The sequence below is a fragment of the Arachis stenosperma genome, chromosome 3, assembly GCF_014773155.1.
Source record: "Arachis stenosperma cultivar V10309 chromosome 3, arast.V10309.gnm1.PFL2, whole genome shotgun sequence".
Taxonomy (NCBI): domain Eukaryota; kingdom Viridiplantae; phylum Streptophyta; class Magnoliopsida; order Fabales; family Fabaceae; genus Arachis; species Arachis stenosperma.
The window spans coordinates 170,825,614-170,846,146 of NC_080379.1; the positions used below are offsets into that span (position 1 = coordinate 170,825,614).

General features: G+C 34.9%; 2 protein-coding genes across 2 annotated transcripts; one reads left to right on the forward strand and one right to left on the reverse strand.

Moving 5' to 3' along the window:
* Positions 1 to 296: 296 nt before the first annotated feature.
* Positions 297 to 3,390, reverse strand: LOC130968569 (peptidyl-prolyl cis-trans isomerase FKBP62-like). The gene is made up of 11 exons (XM_057893916.1): positions 3,024 to 3,390; positions 2,848 to 2,934; positions 2,448 to 2,708; positions 2,273 to 2,347; positions 2,081 to 2,161; positions 1,812 to 2,006; positions 1,455 to 1,720; positions 1,246 to 1,368; positions 1,009 to 1,155; positions 789 to 916; positions 297 to 678 (listed from the first exon to the last, which is right to left on the reverse strand). Exons 1-11 carry the CDS (start codon positions 3,220 to 3,222, stop codon positions 510 to 512), a joined length of 1,731 nt encoding a protein of 576 aa, XP_057749899.1. The 5' UTR covers positions 3,223 to 3,390; the 3' UTR covers positions 297 to 509.
* A 10,910-nt stretch (positions 3,391 to 14,300) lies between these two features.
* LOC130968324 (protein transport protein SEC23 E-like) lies at positions 14,301 to 20,518 on the forward strand. The gene is made up of 12 exons (XM_057893528.1): positions 14,301 to 15,232; positions 15,326 to 15,499; positions 16,064 to 16,225; positions 16,486 to 16,628; positions 17,476 to 17,551; positions 17,655 to 17,827; positions 17,936 to 18,017; positions 18,492 to 18,569; positions 18,796 to 18,957; positions 19,040 to 19,303; positions 19,517 to 19,621; positions 19,801 to 20,518. Exons 1-12 carry the CDS (start codon positions 14,462 to 14,464, stop codon positions 19,945 to 19,947), a joined length of 2,337 nt encoding a protein of 778 aa, XP_057749511.1. The 5' UTR covers positions 14,301 to 14,461; the 3' UTR covers positions 19,948 to 20,518.
* The last annotated feature ends 15 nt before the right edge of the window (positions 20,519 to 20,533 follow it).

The following is a 20,533-nucleotide window of genomic DNA, read 5'->3' on the forward strand; positions in this document are numbered from 1 at the left end:
AGATATTACTAGTTGCCAATCTCGTTATTTCACCTCACTTCATGTAGTCAGGGACAGTGATGACAGTAATATTTCTTCATTGATAAATTACATATATATTTTTTATTTAAAAAACTTTCGAACACCATTATTTTACCATTATTTTACAAAATGTTTCGAAATGAATTTACAAATGAACGATAACAAAATTAAAATTTAAAAAGTACTTTCAAATTGTTAATCATAATTACTATTCATTTTCATTTTATTTCTAATTTCTCTTCACGACCAAACCACCAACCGAAGGCCAAAGGAACATAAACTCAGAAATTGTTATATTAGGCGAAACTAAATTGCTTCATTCCTTATTAACTATCAGTGTATAGATAGATGATTTGAGTGACAAGTGACAACCAAGACCATAAGCATTTTTTCACATGAAAATAATACAACCACATGAACAAACTACTTATGACACGACACTTGGATGATAAGAGCAGGCAGAGGCCAACACAGACAGAGCCCTAAGTCTAAGCTTTGCTATCAACAGCCATTGGCACAGGTTCCTGCTTTGCTGAAGCACTTCTAGCTTGTTCCATTTTGTTCATCTTTGCAAATATGCTGCCATAGAACTGTGCATCCTTCTTGTTGTATTCTCTCACTTTATCTTTCAAAATTTTGTACTCAATCTTCACATCCCTGATAACATTCATCCATCCAGAGAAGGCTTGGTTAAATACCGAACAACTGAAACTTAGAAAAATACAAGTTCAAGCTGAAGATTAACAAAAGGAAACCATTGCCATTACCTATTGTCTGGTTCAATCTCAAGAGCTTTCTTAATGTCCATTTCAGCCAGATCCAAATCCACAAGTTGAATATATGCTTGTGCCCTCCGGTATAGTGCCTTCACATTTCTACTATCCAACTCCAATACCTAACATTATCAAACACCACAAGATCACAGATGTGCAACTATGTAAGAAGGACAAATAATAATAAGAGGAATTAGATTTTCAATGAACGAACCTTAGTGCACAACTTCTCTGCTTGTTTGTAGTCCTTGAGCTTCAGCTTACAAGCTGCATTATTGAGATTGCATGTGACCTTTAGCACCTTTGTCTTCTGTTTCTCCTCATCGCTGAAGGAGGAATCATATTCAACGTACTTTATGGCCTGTCACCCATACAACACGGCAGCTATTGTTAATTCAATTTCCTCACATCACAACAAATTTTGCTAGGATTTTTGCTGGGAGTACGATACCTTTTCATATCTCTTTGATGCTCTTTCATATTTGCCAGCCTTGAACAATGCATTCCCTTCTTCCTTCTTCTTTCCAGCTGCCTCTATCTTCTCTGGTGTATTCATATCCCACGATTCCTTTTCCTGCATTCCATTTTTATTAAATTAGTGTTGTTTTTAATATTGTCAGAACCATAAAACATTAGGAACATAAGAGAATTCTCTCTCACCTTTACAAAGGAAACCAGCTCAACTTCATAGTACACGTCGGAGTTGGGAGGAACGGTGGCCAATTCCTGAGTTGACCCAGATGAGCCAAAAGCATACTCAGGATGTATGGTCACCAATGCAACTTCCCCTTTCTTCATGTTCATCACAGCTTTATCAAGTCCATCAATTACTTGCTCCTCGTCAATTTTGAACTCAAATGGCTGCTCATCATCATGACCCTTCTTCACGAAAACAGTCCCATCTTGCAGCTTACCAATAAGTTTCACTGCAACAATGAAAATAACGAATTCAACAACAGCAGCCAATAAAATAGTAAATGGAACAAAGAGAAGCATAATGCTGACCAAAAGCTTTACCTTGAACCACAGCTCCATCATTGGGACGTTCATACCCCTCTCCCTCCTTCAAGGTCTTCTTGAGAACCTTCTTATCCTTGGTTATGTCAGATACCGCCTTCCACGATATCAACTCAAGATCAATTTGGAGCGAAGCATTCGGAGGTACAGCGCCTTCATCACCTGATGCTGGCCTTCCATTCTCCCCAAACGCATCTGCAAAACTATACATGTCAATGAACTTGCACATGATGTACTTATGATTCTATTAACAAATGAATCTAACTCACATTCCGGCTTAACGGTCAAGATGACTTTCTCTCCCTTCTTCATTGTCTTTACAGCCTTGGCCAATGCAGGACAGAAATAACCTGCACAACAAGAAAAAGCCACATATTATTACTACATGCAACACGAATCAGAAACCAATTAAAAGCACCACTTAAAAGAGTTTTAAGTTGAGCACAAACTCGATGACTGACCTTCTTCCACGGTGAACTCCACCCCATCAGATTTCGAAACAACCATGCCATCTTCAAGCTTAGCCACATATTTAACTGCAGAGAACAGAAGAAAGAACAAAAAAATTAAGACAACAATGAACAAAAAAGTGCCCAAACAGGTGAATGAATAACATGGATGACAATGAAAGGGTACCAAGCACTTCATCAATATCCTTAGGATTTTCCCATTTCTCTCCTTCAGTGACAATCTTCTTGAATATCCCTCCATCTTTGCAAATGTCCTTGACGCTCGTCCAAGACAGCAACTCCACATCAAACTGCAGAGTTGCATTGGGAGGAATGGTGGGAGGAGATCCAGATTCACCATAGGCCAATTCTGGGGGAATCGTGAAGACGGCATTCTCACCCTTCTTCATGGTTTTGATTCCCTCATCCCAACCCTTGATCACTTGACCTGTATCAAATAAACAATCAACAAAAACAACTACAGTCAACAAAACAAACAAGTAATGAACACACAATATAAAATCTAGATTTCCATAAGATCCTGCACTAAAGATTAATTAACGACTGCATGTTCGAATTCACGTTACCATGGCCAAGCTTGAACTTGAAAGGTGTACCCCTGTCACGACTCGAATCAAATTTGGTTCCATCGAGCAACGTTCCCGTGTAATGCACTGCAACAAACCAACACCATTTTTATACGAATCACGCAGAACAAAGAAAGAGAAAAATGATACCATTGCGTAAAAGGAATAGATCATACCTTCAACTTCGTCTCCTTTTGAAGGTGTTTCCCAGCCTTCACCTTCCTTAACGAGCTTCTTCTTGAGGCCGGTTTTTCCGATCTCCTTTTCGTCCCCAACCTTGAGCGTAGAGTCGACCTCCTCCTCCTCGTTGGGAATCTCCATGTCATCGTCGAAGTTGTTGCCGCCGGCAGCTGGGAACTCGAAATCGTCTTCCATGGCAAATTAAGTGGATGAGAGTGAACGCAGAGTGTGTCAGTGATGATGCGAATTGAATGGTGTTGATGAGGGAGATGGAAAGAATGAGTTATATAGTGAGGAAGAAATACGAAATTGGAGGAAGGAGTGTGTCTAGAGAGTTCCATTCCAAACACCTAAAACTAAAGCTGCCCCCCGGATTGTTCTGGAATCACCTCGTCTCTCCTCAGTTGCCGTTTACAGTTACACATTTCAACCATATATCCTATTTTTGGTTTTATAATATAATAATATAATATAATATATTTTTCTCTTTTTCTATCATCAAGTGGAATTGATCTTTGAACAATTTTTTGTTAATTAATAAATTTAACTTTTTTAGTTTATTGTATTTTAAATAAAACTATTTATAATACAAAATGGGCTGGTATGCAATTTTAATTCTTCAAATATATTTCACACAGGTGAGCTCTTAAAAATTTACTTGAATTATTTTTGTTCTATTAAAAATATTCTAAAATTTTGTGATCGATAAAAATATTTTTAAATAATTTAAAAACGTGCTAAAAATATCTTACTATAATAAAAAATTGCTCTGTTAATGAAAAAATTTGGCCTGACTCACATACTAATGTTAAAATCTCACTTATTACAGAAAATTTGTTCTCCACATCTTTTTTTCGTTAATATAAAATATTTTGGTTCATCAATTTGCATTTTTATCACATTTTTAACACTATGTTTGGTTTGATAGAAAATGAATGGAAAGAAAATAGATTGGAAAGAAAATGGGTGGAAAATGATATTTTTCTTTGTTTGGTTAAAAGAAAATAGGAAGGAAAGAAAATTTTAGTGTGGGTCCCACTAAACAAATTTTCTTTCCATCACAAACAAGAAAACTAGAAAAAAAGTGTTATATTTTTGTATTTCCAATACTACCCTTAGTTATATTATTATTAACAAATATTAATATAAATTTAGTTTTACTATATTATTATAATAGAAATTTATATTTAAATATTATATATATTAGATAAATAATTTAAATTAAATATATAAAATTATAATATTTTATAATATTTATAAAATATAATAAAATATGAATAAATAAAAATATTTATACTTTATTTTATAATAAGGGTATTAACGTAATTTTATACTATTATGATTTTCTTTCTTTTCACTTTTCTTTCCATCCAAACAAAAGAAAATTTTCCCTCCATTTTCTTTCCATCTATTTTCTATTCATCCAAACAACACACAAATAACTCAACTTTTCTTTTCATTTTCTTTCCTCTCATTTTCTTTCTTCTTATTTTCTTTCCTTCCATTTTCTTTCCAACATCCAAACAAACTTTAAATGATTTAAAGACATTTTTATTAATAACAAAATTAAAAAAAATATCAGCGATTTTCAAATTTACTAAAAAATAATTGCATATAAATTTTTTTATTTTCAATACTTAAATTCAAACTCTTAGTTAAATTATAAATTATTTAATATCTCAATTAATTTGTTTACATATGTCTAATAAATAAAATAATAAATTCATATATATATATATATTAAAGCTTATTATACACTAACATAAATAATTAAAATTATATTTCTAAAACTTTTAAATAAATTATATACATTATTTAAAATATAAAATTTATGACATATTATTTTATTTTATTATTTTTAAAAACAATTTTTTTTAAATATACTTCACTTAAGACACTTTTTATTTTTGTATGATGTTGATAAAAGTGATAACTGATAACCATCAAAATGGCACAGCAAAGATGACATGCAAAATTATGATATAGTAGAAATTTTACAAATGATTTCTTTTAATATTACTTTTTAATTTTTTTGAAAATGGAAACTATGGCGAACAATTTGTTTTTATATAAATTTTATATTTTTAAAATATAAATCACTAGCAACAATTCATTATATGGAAATCATTGTTGCAATATAACTTGAGCTTTTTTTTAATGGAGAGATATTGTGAATAATCACTGGAATGATAATTTGGTGTGTTTTTTTAATACGAATATTTTTTTTAAATTTTAATTAACAAACTTCTTTAAATTTGAGGGTAACAAAATTGTTAAAGAAATCTAATTCTCAGATTTCATAAAGGCAGAAATTATTTGTGTTAAAATTTAGAGAAACACAAATATAAAGGTTAGATTTGTACAATTAAAAAAAATAAAAGATTCAAAACTATAAATTTAAAGATCAAATTTGTATATCCTAAAATCTGACCGTTTGATTTGTTGATATTCGACTTCATATAATAGTGAATTGAAATCCATAGAATTAGAATTTTTCAACTCAAATTTCAAGCAACATGTTGAAAAAATTCATGGAAAGGGAGAATAAGAAGCCATCCAAATCTAAATCCACCGATGTTGTCATCGTTGTCAGCAACAATATCAACGTCAACCACCTTACCTGCATCGGTGCCAAATTCTACTAAAATACCCTTTGGTCTACTTCTGTTGTCTAGCGTTATGGAAATTCAGGCAGTATTTTGCGATATTTTGCTGTTGACAGAATCTCTTCCTCTACAAACTTTTAATTTGTTGTGTTGATAGTGGTGTTAGTAGTTTTAATCATGGTGGTGGTGAAGTGTGGTTGTTGTTGAGTTTAAGGTGGTGAATGTGGAGGTTATGGAGGTTTAAAGTTTGGAAAAGAAAGGATGGTGAAGGATGGAAATGGATCCTCTCTATTTTTTTTGTCATTGGAGAGAATAAAGTGTAATCTCCCACCTTTAATTCCATAAGTGGGACCAAAAATAAATGAGAGAGAATATAATGAAGGGTGAAATCTTCCACTTGATACCATCCAATTTTTTTTTCACCGGAGAGGATCCATTCCCGGTGAAGGATAGAGATCAATAATGATGGAGAGGATAAAGATAATTTTAGCATTTTAGATAAACTTTTATCAGAGTAAATACAAATTTAACGTTTGGATATTTTTGTCGAACATAACTCATCTTTTTATGAATACAAAATTAGTTTCATTCTTTCAAAAATATTTTTGCAACACTTTTTTTTATCGTTTAAGCAATCACTCGACTACAAAAAGTAGGAGAACACAATTCCAAGATCAATAACAATGTAAACAAGAAAAATATTATAGCACCTTTATCATCATAACTCTACAAGATAACATATCACCAACACCAAATTTAAATTCCTTCCGACATTGTCATCAGGTGGTGTCAGTTATGGTTTTACAAACAATCAAAAACACTATGTTTAACACCACAAGACTCTAGTGTAATTTTTTTCATGAATTAGTTGTCTCTATTTGTTGATGTGTACGAAATTCTTTTGTATTGCAAGCTAAAATTTAAGATTGCTCACTTGTTGCAAAAAAAAATTTAAACCTCTAGGAGAAATATCCATCAATCATTGGGCCAGTTCAATAAGCAAGGATCACTAGTCATAATTTTGTAATGTTTAAGTATGATCAATATTTCTTCCATCAAAAATTGGATCACTACTTTCACACCTTCCACCAACGCCTCCGTTATAGAGCCTATCTTCAAAATTTTACAAAAGAACACTATCACTTTATTCTCCTTATTTACTAGATAACTCCTATAATATATTGTTTGGGCACAATAAACTCCACACACAATCATCACCTACCTTGGCTTGTTGACGCCGCAATCGAATCACTACCTAATATGATATTATTAGTCCTTATTCTATACTCCATTGCATCTTTTTTATTTATTAACTTCCACTTATTCTAATGCATAACAACCATCTCCCAAGCATCCTTCTCGTTGTTTTTCTGTCTTAAAAAATTTTCAAATTTCTAACCCTCTATATAATCTAGACCATAGCAAATAATAAATTCAGTCATTTTTTCCACCCTCTCTCACTCCTTCCTAAGCACACCACAACTTGAAACACTCACCAATCTCCCTCGGTCTAACCCACTTAACACCCCCACACACCAAAGCATTAGATCACATCCTAAATACAAAATTACGTGCAAGAATAAGTGGTTTTCCTCTTCAATATCAATACAACACAAAATACACGTTACCTCATTTTCTGGTATAACCTTTATTCTAGCAAGTCTCTTTAGTATATTCAACTTGTCTATGATTACGAATTAACCCATAAGCTTTACTCTCAATGGGATGGTACCTCTCCAGATGTTGTCAAATGTGTGTCTTGTCTCCAGAATGCTCAAAGCTTCTCCCACTATTGCATTTGAAAAAAATTTGACCGAAAAACTTTCATCTTCAGAATATCTCCGGACAACTCTATCATGAGTACCTGCATTTAAAATCACAGAATTTTGAATATTTATTGATAGAAATGATAGTTTTTTCTAAAGTTAAGACTCACATGAAAACAACTTCATGTCTAATGGTTATCAACTATCAACTTCATATGAAAACAACTGTACGTAAGTTTTCACCTTTTTCTAAATTGGGAATTCAATACTACTAAATTCAAATTATAAATACTCCCTATTTTTTTTTTTCTTTTTAAATCCTTATATTATTTAGTCCTATATTCTTTTGGCATCAAAATTTATACCATAAATTATAATAATAATAATAATAACAACGTAAATGGATGAGAGTTAAGTTCCAAAGTAGTATTTAAGATTGATCGCTTTATCGAAAATGTCATCAAAATTTCAATTGCACCATAAACATTTTGGAAATTGAAAATTACACATTAGCCTCTCACTTTTTTTTAATCAAATTATTCCTCACGCTGTGAGTGCTATAATATCTCTTCCACGCTAGACCAGACCAAACTACATAGTTTTAATTTTAACCTTGAATGCTTGATGGAATAATATTATTTAACCTCATATATATAGTTCCGAGAGTTACTGAAACTGGATTGCTTTTGGACCTGAACGTGAGGTCCATACTCTATTTAGGGTAGCGTCCGACTTCTATTGGTGCCAAGGTGCTGCCGTCCGAGTTTCTTGTGAGGAGGTGGGGGTGGTACCTGCATGGGACTCTAATACTTAAGCTAGAAGGATTTAAGCAGGTTTAATAGAATAGTGGGTTCTGAATATACCTGAGGATAGGGGTGTTTAAATCCAAATCGATCCAAATTAAACCGTTCATCCAATCCAATCCAATCCAAACCGAAAATCGATTAAAATTGCACTAATTTGGATTTAATTGGATTCTATTTTTTGCAAACTGCATGGATCAAATTTCAGATCTACTTCTCAAAACCGATCCAATACAATACAAACTGCATAATGTGCTATAACATTATTATTTTATTATTATATTTATAATTTTATTTATAATATGTACAATTTGTTATACTTTTTATATTATTCATGTATTATTATTTAATAAATATTTTATGTTCAAAATAATATTTATTTATTTATTTTAACTAATCTGTAATTTTATTTTCATTGTTATGTTATTATTGGTTTTTCAAGATATTATTGAGACTTGTTATGTCATTATTAGTTATTTAAAATTTGATACTGAAACTTGTTATGTATATTTACTTTTTTTAATTTACAAAACTACAAATCCAATCCAATCCAAACCGCTTGAAATTGGATCAGATATCCTCCTAAAAAATTTATCCAATCCAAACCGCACCGCAAAAAAAATTAGTGTTCGGATATGATGAGTTTTTGACTTAAAACTGATCCAAACCATACCACGAACACTCCTACTTTTTAGAGTAGTTCCATCTTTAATGGTGGATAACAATTCCCTTTTTTTAAGGAAGTTGTTGAGATCTCCCTTCTAAATAAGTGGGAGATATCTTAGGAGTTAGTTACTTATTCACATAAGTAGAGCTGAACTGCCGTTGTTGCGTCCGACCTCTATGAGGTGAGATAGGTGTAGTAGTTAGATCTCTTGAGCGGGCTTCTATTCATGTTGGGCTTGGCTATATCTTTGGGTCATGGTATGAATAGTGCCCCTATTGGAATCCGAACTTTTTCGAGGTCGGACTCAAGCATTTATAGATTGGACTGCTTTCTTGTGGATTAAAACATCAACTCGGGCAACCCACCTTTCTTGGGGCTAGGTCAGGTACTTGACGTGTTTTAAATTCGAGATGTTATTTTTTTGGTAACCGTGTGTCATAAATGAGGGGGTGTGAAATTATTTTTTTGCCCCAAATACCTTATAAATACTCTCATTCCTTTCTCTTTTCTCTTTTTTGCTCCTTTCTGAAATGTTTGCACCCTTCGTTTTCTCTAAAATTCCTTCATCGCTTCTTTTATGCTTCAAGATTTCCCTTTTTGAATTCCTGTTTGGGGACCATTTCTTTATTTGTTGGGAGTTTTTGGATCGTTCGTGTATTGCTGTTAAAGTGTTTTTTTTCCACTTCACATTTCATCAAGGTTGGCGTTCTAACCCTTTGAACTTCTTTCTCTATTTTTATATTCTAGGTGATGTGATTTTGCTTCGATTTTATGCTTTGTTACTTTAATTTGATTATGGTGCATTGTTTGTTTGATGGTTCTGCGTCATGTTTGAGGCAGCATAACATCAAAGAAGCATGTAATAAGGAAGCAGTTTGTAGAGTTCATCGATACATAGTACGGTAATTCTACTAAGTTGGGATTCCATTAAACCCAATGAAGTTGAAGAGTTTTCAAGATATATTGTGGGCTGTTGAAAACTTTGGTTCCAATTAACCTGTTTCCAGTTATCATGCTCTAAGGATTCTACTGCTTAATGAGAAGTTGGAATATACCAAAGGATTGTTGAAGGGTCATAAAGAACATTGAAAAAAGTATGGCTACTCTATTATGTCAAATACTTGGACAGACAAGAAGTAAAGGAGTATTATTAATTTTCTTGTAAACTCTCCAACTGGGACAATGTTTTTGAAGTCTATTGATGCTTCTGATTATATGAAGATTAGTGAGAAATTATTTGAGCTTCTTGATGATATTGTGGAGGAAATTGGTGAGCAAAATGTTGTTCAAGTTGTAACTGACAATAGGAGCAATTATGTTCTTTCCGATAAGTTGCTGAAGGAGAAAAGGACAAATTTGTTTTAGACTCCTTGTGCTACCCACTATTTAGATTTGATGCTTGAGGACATTGGAAAGCTATCATTAATTCAAAAAATCATAAAAGGACCATTTCTTTGGTTAGCTTCACTTATAATTCTAGCACGTTAACTATGTTGAGACACTTCATAAATGACAAGAAGTTGGTAATAAGGCATGCAGTCACCTAATTTGCCACTTCATTTCTGCCTAATTTGTCACTTCATTTCTCTTTTTGGAAAGGCTTTATGAGGAAAAAAGAAATATGAGAAGAATGTTTACCTTGGATGAATGGGTAAAGAATAAATTGTCAAAGGAAGCAAAGGGGAGGGAGGCAACAAAGATTGTTATCATGTCCTCCTTTTGGAATTATGTCAAGTACACTTTTAAGATCATAAGCCCTCTTGCTCAGGTGCTTAGACTTGTTGATGGGGAGAAGAAGCCACCAATGTGATATATTATGAAGCAATGGAGAAGGCAAAGGAATGCATCATGAAAATCTTTCTTAATGATGAGAGCAAATACAATGATGTTTTTAAAATCATTGACAACAGATGAAATTGCCAATTGCATCGTCTGTTGCATGCAGCTGGTCATTTTCTAAATCCCGAGTTGTTTTATGACAACTCTTGCATTGAGCTGGATTTAGAAGTTACAAAGGAAAGGTTTGAGTGCATCACTAAATTAGTGCCAAGTCAAGTTGTGGAACAGAAGATATTGGAGGAGCAAGTACGATACAAGACCGGTTATGGACTTTTTGGATCAGATTTTGCAAAATCTCATAGAAAAAATATTTAACTCGATAAGAGTGTTATAAATTTTACAAAGCTTTATAAATTTAGTTCTATTAAAATATTAGATAAATTTATTTTAATTTTATAGCATTTTGGTGGCGGACATATGGGCATGAAGTTCTAAACATGCGAGACCTTACTATCAAGATCTTGAGCTTGACTTGTAGTGCTTTAGGATGTGAGCGCAATTGGAATATATTTAAGAATATTCATACTAAAAAAAGAAATAAGATTGATCATGAAAGGATGGAGAGTTTGGTTCTCATAAAGTATAACTAACAACTCATCTAGAGGTACAATCTTAAAGATGAAGTTGACCCTATTACACTCAATGACATTGATGAGTGTAATGAGTGGCTAGTTGGAGAAGTTGGGACTATCACCTTTCGAGATGATGATAATGTGGATGATGGTACTGATTTGGTTCATCAAGATGACAACACTTTGAGTTGAAACCTTGTATTTGAAGTAATGGAGGGACATGAGCCTACGATAAATATTAGAAGAAGACAACAACATAGAAAAAAGAAAAGAACCTGCAAGGGGTGGTGCAAAAGGTGGACCAAGTGGGTCTAAGGCTTCAAAAAAAAAAGAAAAAAAAGAAAGGTAATAATTGTGGAAGAGGAAGAAGAACCAGAATTTGAAGATGAAGAGAATTTCGAAAATGAAGAAGAACAAGAAAAGGAGATTCAGTTTAATGATACTGAATCAAAGGATGACGAGGGAGTAGAGGAACACGATAATAATTGTGTTAATTTGGATAAAGTTGATGAGAGCTAGAATTTAGATGGTTTATAGTTTTTATGCTTTATGTCTTTTGTTTTATGGCTTTCTTATGACTTTTGAGTTATGATTTGAACTTGATGTTATGTTTATTTGCTAAATTTGCTATTATATTTGCTACGTTGATTAGATGCTTTATGACTAGAAAATTGCTTATATAGATAAATTTTATAGTTTATTATACTTGTAATTTTTTTGCATTTTTTTTGTACATATATATGTATTTTTTAGGTAATCCGCCATTTCCGCCATTTTTCGCAACGCCATTGCACTATAATTTTATGGTAGATTTTTGGCTCACCCCCATGAGCTGCCATTTGCAATAAAAAACTATGTACCCAACATCATAAAATCGAAAAAACCAGAAGGGTTATGAGTTCCTTACCTTGTCCACTCGAAAATTGGGGTGAAACGCACTTGTAATCTATGCTAGAGTATCCTTAAACCATCAAAATCACAAAATCTCTCAATAATAAAATCCAAATTCGCGAAAATGTAAAGAAGGAAGGACTGGGCACAAAATTCGAATTTTCTTACCAAATCAATCAAATAAAAATGAAAAGGACTCTGAGATAAACGCATGGCCACAAACAGCTCGTCAATCGGATTTTTAGATTAAAAGTTATGGAAGATTGAAGATTGAAGAGAAAAGGGGTTAGGGTTTGTGGCTTCCTTCCCTCAAGGCAGCATGTTTCAAGTGATTTGGCGGAAGAGGAGGCTGAATTCATGGCCTCATGTATTGGACCTTGGGCTCGGTTTGGATCTGATCCAACTGGTTCCTCTCGTTAGCCTGGCTTTAGGGTAAAATCTTTAAAATTAGTGTTAAAATTCATATTTTAAATATTTTTACCCTTCTAACTTATCAAATTTAATTTTCTAATTTTCTAGACTCATAATTAATTTATTGATTAATTATTTATTAACTTACGAGGTTTTAGAAAATACATCATACTTTTAAAATTGCTGAGGTGATGTCTCGCGTCAGTCGTTCCGTCATATAGGTCCATGTCGGGACTTTTGAAGTTCCTAGGAACCCTAGCCCGCATGATCTCTTTAATGAACGGATCTTCTCTTTCAAGAGGGCTTTCCTCCTAATCCGCACGATTACTCCGACTTCGAAGGTCGGCCTTTAGTTTCAAGAGCTTTTTTTTCTAGCTCTCTTTATCGTCGTACCTCCTTTCGCAAATCTCTTTCCGCTTCTTTTTGTCACTCGGTCTCTTGTTCAAGTTGTTCTAATATGTCATGGTGCCGTGTACGAGTCCCACGATCTCAGTTGGATGTCGGGGCTCTTCACTATCTGGTGGATGTATCTGTGAATGGATTCTCCTCAGTAGAGGATTTTTTGATGTTCTCTCCCCGTTAGGACCACTCGTTCTATCATGCTGTGGAGGTATCATGAGTGCTCGGTCATCGTTATGAAGTTCTAGTTCTAATTCAGACGCCGTGTGACCGTCTTCAAACTGATTGTTTGCCATGATTGGGTGTAAACTTTCAAGTCTCCGACAACGACACCAATGTTCCAAAGGTTACTTGAATCTGGGTTGCTTTTAGGCCTGAACGTGAGGTCCATATTCCTTTTAGGATAGCGTCCAACTTCTACTTGTGCTGAGGTGCCGCCTCCGAGTTCCTTGTAAGGAGGTGGGGGTGGTACCTGCAAGGGACTCCGATACTTAAGTTAGCAAGGATTTATGCAGGTTAATAGTAGATTGGGTTCTGAATATACTTGAGGATGTTAGTATATTTGTAGTAGAAAAGATAAACACCTTTTAGAGTAGTTCCACCTTTAATAGTGGATAACTGTTCTCTTTTCTATGAAAGTTATTGAGATCTCCCTTCTAGATAAGTAGGAGATATCTTAGGAGTTAGTTACTTATTCATATAAGTGGAACTGAATCTCGCGCCCGACCTCTATAAGATATCTGTTTATTTTGGATTTGACTATATTTTTGGACCAGAATATGAACATATAATATATATATTTAAAATAAAATATTTTGTGACACTAATATAGTATAGTTTTTTAATTTTAATAATATTAACAATGCAATCGAATAGAATTTTTTTTGTTGTCCAAAGAATAAAAATTAATCCGTCGTAAATCTGAACTTTATTTAAGAATGTATCGCAAATCAATAAATTATTACATACACAAAATAAATCCAAACTTTCAATATTTATTTAAATAGATAAATAAATTTATCACTCAATCAATCCAATTTGATAGCTACTTTGGAATTTAACACGGATATTCATCCTTTGAATAAAGAAAGTTGACAAGTGATAAAGATTTAGGACATGTTATGAAGAAAAAATCCATGAGGGGGAAAAAACCCCACGAAATTAGTCAAACGGTCAAACGTTAAAACATAAATAACCCGACGAAAATAAATAAGAGGTGGGTTGGGGGAAGAAAGGTCGTAGAGTAGTGGCCCCTTACTTGGCTGGAACTAGCGTGGTGACGGTGGCGCTGTGGCAGCTCAAAAAAAAAAAAAAAAACCCACCAAACCCAGACCAAACCAAACCAAACCAAATCAAATCAAGAACCACGTTTATTCCATTTATATCATTCTCTCTCCGTCTACGGTGACCCCTTTCTCTCTCACCTCTCTCTCAAGTCTCAAGGGGTCATCACCCCCCTATCTCTCTCTTTCAGATCATCATGTCGGAGATGGCAAACACAGATCCCGAGGGGGTCGACGGAGTCCGCATGACGTGGAACCTATGGCCACGCACGAAGGTGGACGCCAGCAAGTGCGTGATCCCACTCGCCGCCACAATCTCCCCAATCCGGCCACACCCTGACATTCCCACCCTCCCTTACGCCCCACTCCGATGCAAAACCTGCTCCTCCGCCCTCAACCCCTTCTCCCGCGTCGACTTCACCGCCAAGATCTGGATCTGCCCCTTCTGCTTCCAGCGCAACCATTTCCCCCCTCACTACTCCCAAATCTCAGAGACTAACCTCCCCGGCGAGCTCTACCCTCAATACACCACCATCCAGTACACCCTCCCTAACCACCCCTCTGCCAACCCTAATTTCGATCCTAACCTTCAACCTCATTCTCCTCCTTCCCCCGTCTTCCTCTTCGTTCTCGACACCTGCATGATTGAAGAGGAGATCGAATTCGTCAAATCCGCTCTTCGTCGGGCGATCGGTCTTCTTCCCGACAATGCTCTTGTCGGCCTTATTTCTTATGGGACTCAGGTTCAGGTCCACGAATTGGGCTTCGCTGAGATGTCTAAGGTTTATGTCTTTAGAGGGAGCAAGGAGATTTCCAAAGATCAGATTATGGAGCAGCTGGGACTTGGCGGTGCCGCCAGGAGAACCGCCGGAGGGTACCAGAAGGGTATTTCTGCTGGTGGGTTCGCTGCTTCGGGTGTGACTCGGTTCTTGCTGCCTGCTTCTGATTGCGAATACACACTCAATTCCGTGAGTTTGAGGGTGCTTTTGTTCACTGGCGATGCGGCATTGACTTTTGAATGAATGTTTCTGACCAAGTGTGCTTTTGTAACTGTTTTGCAGCTGTTGGATGAGTTGCAGACCGATCAGTGGCCTGTTCCGCCAGGAAGCCGTGCTGCTAGGTGCACCGGAGTGGCTTTGAGCGTTGCGGCAGGGTTGCTTGCTGCTTGTAATCCTGGGACTGGTGCTAGAATCATAGCTTTGGTTGGGGGGCCTTGCACAGAAGGGCCGGGCACGGTAATTTGGTCTATGATCCTTGATGAGTAATTTGGTTGATTGCTAGAATATTTCTGAGTAGTGATCACTTTTATTTGGATAAAAGGTGAAGGATGAGTTGATGTTGGGAAGATTTTTCATCATATCCTCTTATTATACGCATATGCATATCTAGCCATAGGAGAATGAAAAGTGGTCAGTTGTTTATGTTGACATTGCATTTGAAACTAGATTTTTGAGAAAGAAGCTTAAATATTTACGATCAATTGCTATAGTGAACAGCAATATAAAGGGTAAGAAACTGTCTGGTATTCTATTAGTTATTTGATAGAGACTGGCAAGTAATATAACTCATACTACATTGACATTCTGCAAGTTGTCTGTGCAATTCAGATTTTTAAGAGATACTCTTTATTTTAACTTTTAATTGAGAGTTGAAGTGCAGAAGGCCATGTAGTATGCTTGGAGTAAACAATGCTAGGCTTGTTCTTGCCTTATATTCAATATAGATATCTCATGAACCCATTTGCTCTTCTACAAATTTATTTTTATGTTGGAGATATTGATCTTCAGATTTCTTTGCAGATTGTGTCAAAAGATCTATCTGATCCGGTGCGTTCTCATAAAGATCTTGACAAAGATGCTGCACCATACTTCAAGAAAGCAGTCAAATATTACGAGGGTCTTGCAAAGCAGCTGGTTAGCCAGGGACACGTTTTAGATCTTTTTGCATCAGCACTTGATCAGGTTTGTCAGAAGACATTTTTTTTTCATATAATTCTTTTACTGGTGCTTATATTTTCTTCATCGTTGATTGCTGGAGCTTCAATCTTTTCTTTTTTTTTTTTTTGGAATAAAATGTATTAATTTCCTTATTGTCATCTGATCAAACTCTTCTACAACAAGATTTGTGGTTATATACTGTCAGAATCTGTCAAATAGTATTGGATATAATTGTGAGAGCTTGTTGTCTTTCTTGTGCTGATTCACGTGTTTTAAATATATAGGTTGGAGTTGCAGAAATGAAAGTTGTAGTTGAAAGAACTGGTGGCCTTGTTGTCTTGTCTGAAAGCTTTGGCCACTCTGTCTTCAAGGACTCTTTTAAGCGCATTTTTGAGGAAGGGGAGCAATCTCTTGGTCTTTGTTTCAAGTGGGTATCCGCCATTTCTATTTTGGATAAAATCCTCCATTTCAATTTTCCTTTCCTGGTACTTGATAGTATTATTGAATTCCATTGCCCTGTGATATTATTTGTCCCCTGTTTTTTGCATTCTCATGAATTTCATATTGCTTACTACTCCCTCTACCCTGCCTCACAAGTCATCACACAATTTAACCTCACAGCTTGGTCAAGAAATTCTGTTGGGAAATGCTAGAGTGTTAGGTTTTAGCTCTCACTTATTTAGCATAAATCTCTATCTAAGTTATTAAAAATTATTTATTTATTATTCGATAAATTTTTTCAAGTACTCCTATTTATTCCCTTTTAACTTTTTAATAAGCTTGTAGCATTGTAACATAATGAGTACTATGGATATGGAGTGATCAATGTATTTCCTTTACATGTCTCAGAGGAAGAACTTGTGAAAGAGGAACATCGAGAGGTGGAAAAATAGGCTTATTATATAATTGATGACTAGAAGAGGACTAACTATTTTTAAATACTCTATCTATAAATTTTAGTGTTGTCTAGTTATCCATGTAAGGATATGGGTGCATAAGGTGCATATTTGGAAATGTTTAATTTAGATAAATGTGTTCTAGTGCAAAAATTACAAATGTTTTGGTATTTTTCTGTTTGAATATCAATTGCCTGAGATATATGCTTATTATTTTAAGATTTCTTGAAGTTTTTGTATCCCGAAGTATCAGCAATGACTTGATCTTTTAGTTGCTTTTTTGGGGTATAGATGTGTTCATTTGTTCTATCTATGATATCTTCCTCGTATCCTATATGAATTCAAACAAGCTAACTGTCAACTTAAATTATGTACCAGTGGAACACTTGAGATAAATTGCTCCAAGGAAATCAAAATCCAGGGAATAATTGGACCTTGCACATCATTGGAAAAGGTTCGATTTGTATCTTTTATGTTTCAAACCTCAGTTTACATTGCTCGTTAACGCTCAAATTGGAGTTCATGTGAGGTTTGATGGTTACAACCACATACTGCAGAAAGGGCCTTCTGTTGCTGATACTGTGATAGGAGAGGGGAATACAACAGCTTGGAAAATGTGCGGCCTTGACAAGAGTACTTGCCTGACTGTGCTGTTTGATCTTTCATCAGGTGATCGTTCAAATAATCCAGGTGGTGCCTACCCACAGTTGTACCTGCAGTTCCTTACAAGGTTGTGCTGGAGAATTTCTATCAATTGGACCTCATATATTATACTGTGTTATGTTGCCGTCACCATTGTTGCTGGGAATTGAATATTACTAGTGGTTTTTTTATGCAGTTACCAAAGTCCAGATGGTCAATTGGTCCTTCGTGTCACAACAGTAACTAGAAGATGGGTAGATGTAGCTGTTGGCTCTGAGGTAAAATTTAATACTTGTGACTGAATTTTGTTATCTTATGATGATGCCAGCGTAGCCCCCACATTATTTAGAGTCGAACTGTCTAAGACTATTTTTTCTCTGCAATGAAGATTAGTGACAATTTCTGATGATGAAGTAAGGAGTGTAGAGAATATGCACATGAAATGTCATCTTTTTACCCTTTTGTTTAATCATGAATGAATTCATTGAATAATATCACAGAATAGATAATACGAGTGTAAAATTTAAAAAGAAAAATATAATGGGTAGATTAGCCAAGTTGTAAACTATCTAAACCCTGTGATTCGGTATCTCCTTGTTTGAGCCCAATACAAACAATATAAGCTCACAATTGATAATTGTATTTGTTCATAGAAGGTTGGCCTTTTCTTCATTTTTTCATTGGTGAGCTGCTGTATTTATCAACATTTAAGAAGAATGAACCTGCTAATATTCAGAAAATTTTATCTTCAGGAATTGGTTCAAGGATTTGACCAAGAAACTGCCGCAGTGGTAATGGCTAGAATTGCTTCTCTGAAAATGGAGACAGAGGTATATGGTAAATCGACAAGTTGTGTTATTATGTATTATTCTCTATTTCTCTTTCATTTCATAAAATAAATTTTTCCACCATTGGATTTGTTTGCACAAGTTGCTGTAAATTTAATCTGTGATAACATCATGCAAGTGACCATTTTGTTGTCACCTATGGAAAATTGTTTTATATTAGCTTCCAAACCTATCTAACCAAGTTGAGTATCAATTTCTCATTGATCAGGATGCGTTTGATGCCACACGGTGGTTGGACAGACTGCTCATTCGTCTCTGTTCTAAATTTGGTGACTACCGCAAAGATGATCCATCTTCTTTCACATTAAACCCATCATTTTCTTTGTTCCCACAGTTTATGTTCAATTTGCGAAGGTCGCAGTTTGTACAGGTACCTTGTCTCAATATGTTCAGTGTATTTCTTCGCAAACTTCTTATCTTTGATGTATTTGAGTGGTGAAATTTATTTGCAGGTTTTTAATAACAGTCCAGATGAAACTGCATACTTCCGCATGTTGTTAAACAGGGAAAATATTACCAATGCTGCTGTCATGATTCAGCCATCTTTGATATCATATTCATTTAATTCGTTGCCTACACCGGCATTGTTAGACGTAGCTTCTATTGCTGCAGACCGGATTCTGTTGCTTGATTCATATTTTAGTGTGGTTGTTTTTCATGGAATGACAATAGCTCAATGGCGCAACTTGGGATACCAGGACCGGCCAGAACACCAGGTTTGTGATTAACTACTAAGATATGCCCAGTTAAACAAATTATCTTCATGTTCAAATGCTGCTCACAATCAATCTTTAATTAATTTGATTGTTCGATACAAATATTAATCTTCTGATTGAGAGCATCAATATCTTTTTGGCAGCCCAATGTTTCATTTTAACGTTGGTCATTGTCCTTGTTTGCTAATAGCTTATAGCTTTAAATATGCACAGGCTTTTGCGCAACTATTACAAGCTCCACAAGACGATGCCCAAATTATAATTAGAGATCGTTTCCCTGTTCCTAGATTGGTAGTGTGTGATCAACATGGTTCCCAGGTAAAATATTTGAGCCAAAATCTTTTTCTGAAATTGACTTGTACTGGAGTATTCCTGATGTGTGAAATACATCTTCCACAATGTTTTAGTGGGATATTCATTCATTGATCCATCCTATTTGGTAAATTTGGATATCTATTGATGGGGAACCTTACCTTGGTTTCATCCATGCTAAACAGGCTAGATTCTTATTAGCAAAGCTGAATCCTTCAGCAACGTATAATAATGCAAATGAGATGGCTGCTGGTTCAGATGTAATCTTCACAGACGATGTGAGCCTTCAAGTTTTCTTTGAGCATCTGCAGAGGCTGGCTGTCCAATCCTGATAATAGTGACCGACACAGATTGTGGGTTTTGAACTTGGGTTTGGAAATTTCACCAATGATGTGTTCTCCATTTTGCTGTTCCATTCGGTTATTTTCCTTTCTTTTCTTTTAGTAAAGGAAAGCAGGCCATAGTCCATACCAATTGAAGAATAAGGAAGTTATCAAACGTGATTCTTTAGGGCTCTGGTCTGATTTTGTTCATGGACAAAATAAGGTTCCTGCTCTGGAAAGTATGTTGAGTTTGGGTATTGCGGAAAGAAAGGATAATGAGAATGTAAGTTAAAGAGGTAGTTACTTTTGCAACAGCAGCAAAAGCAATTGAGGGAGATAGTTTTATCACATTTATTTTCCTATTTGTTTTGGCCCAGATATGGATTTTGGGTTCCTTTTTTGGATTAATTTATATAGCTCTTTTATGTTGTCCTTAGGTCGCAAGGTAATGGAAGTCATTTTGTCATGTTGGAGTTTGGTTTGGTACCCTATTTACAATCTTGTATTGTATATGATGTTAGCCTTATAGGACCCAACATATCTTGGTGAAATGAAAATACTTTTTGGTGGTCAGCGTCTACTGCTTTTCGTCCCA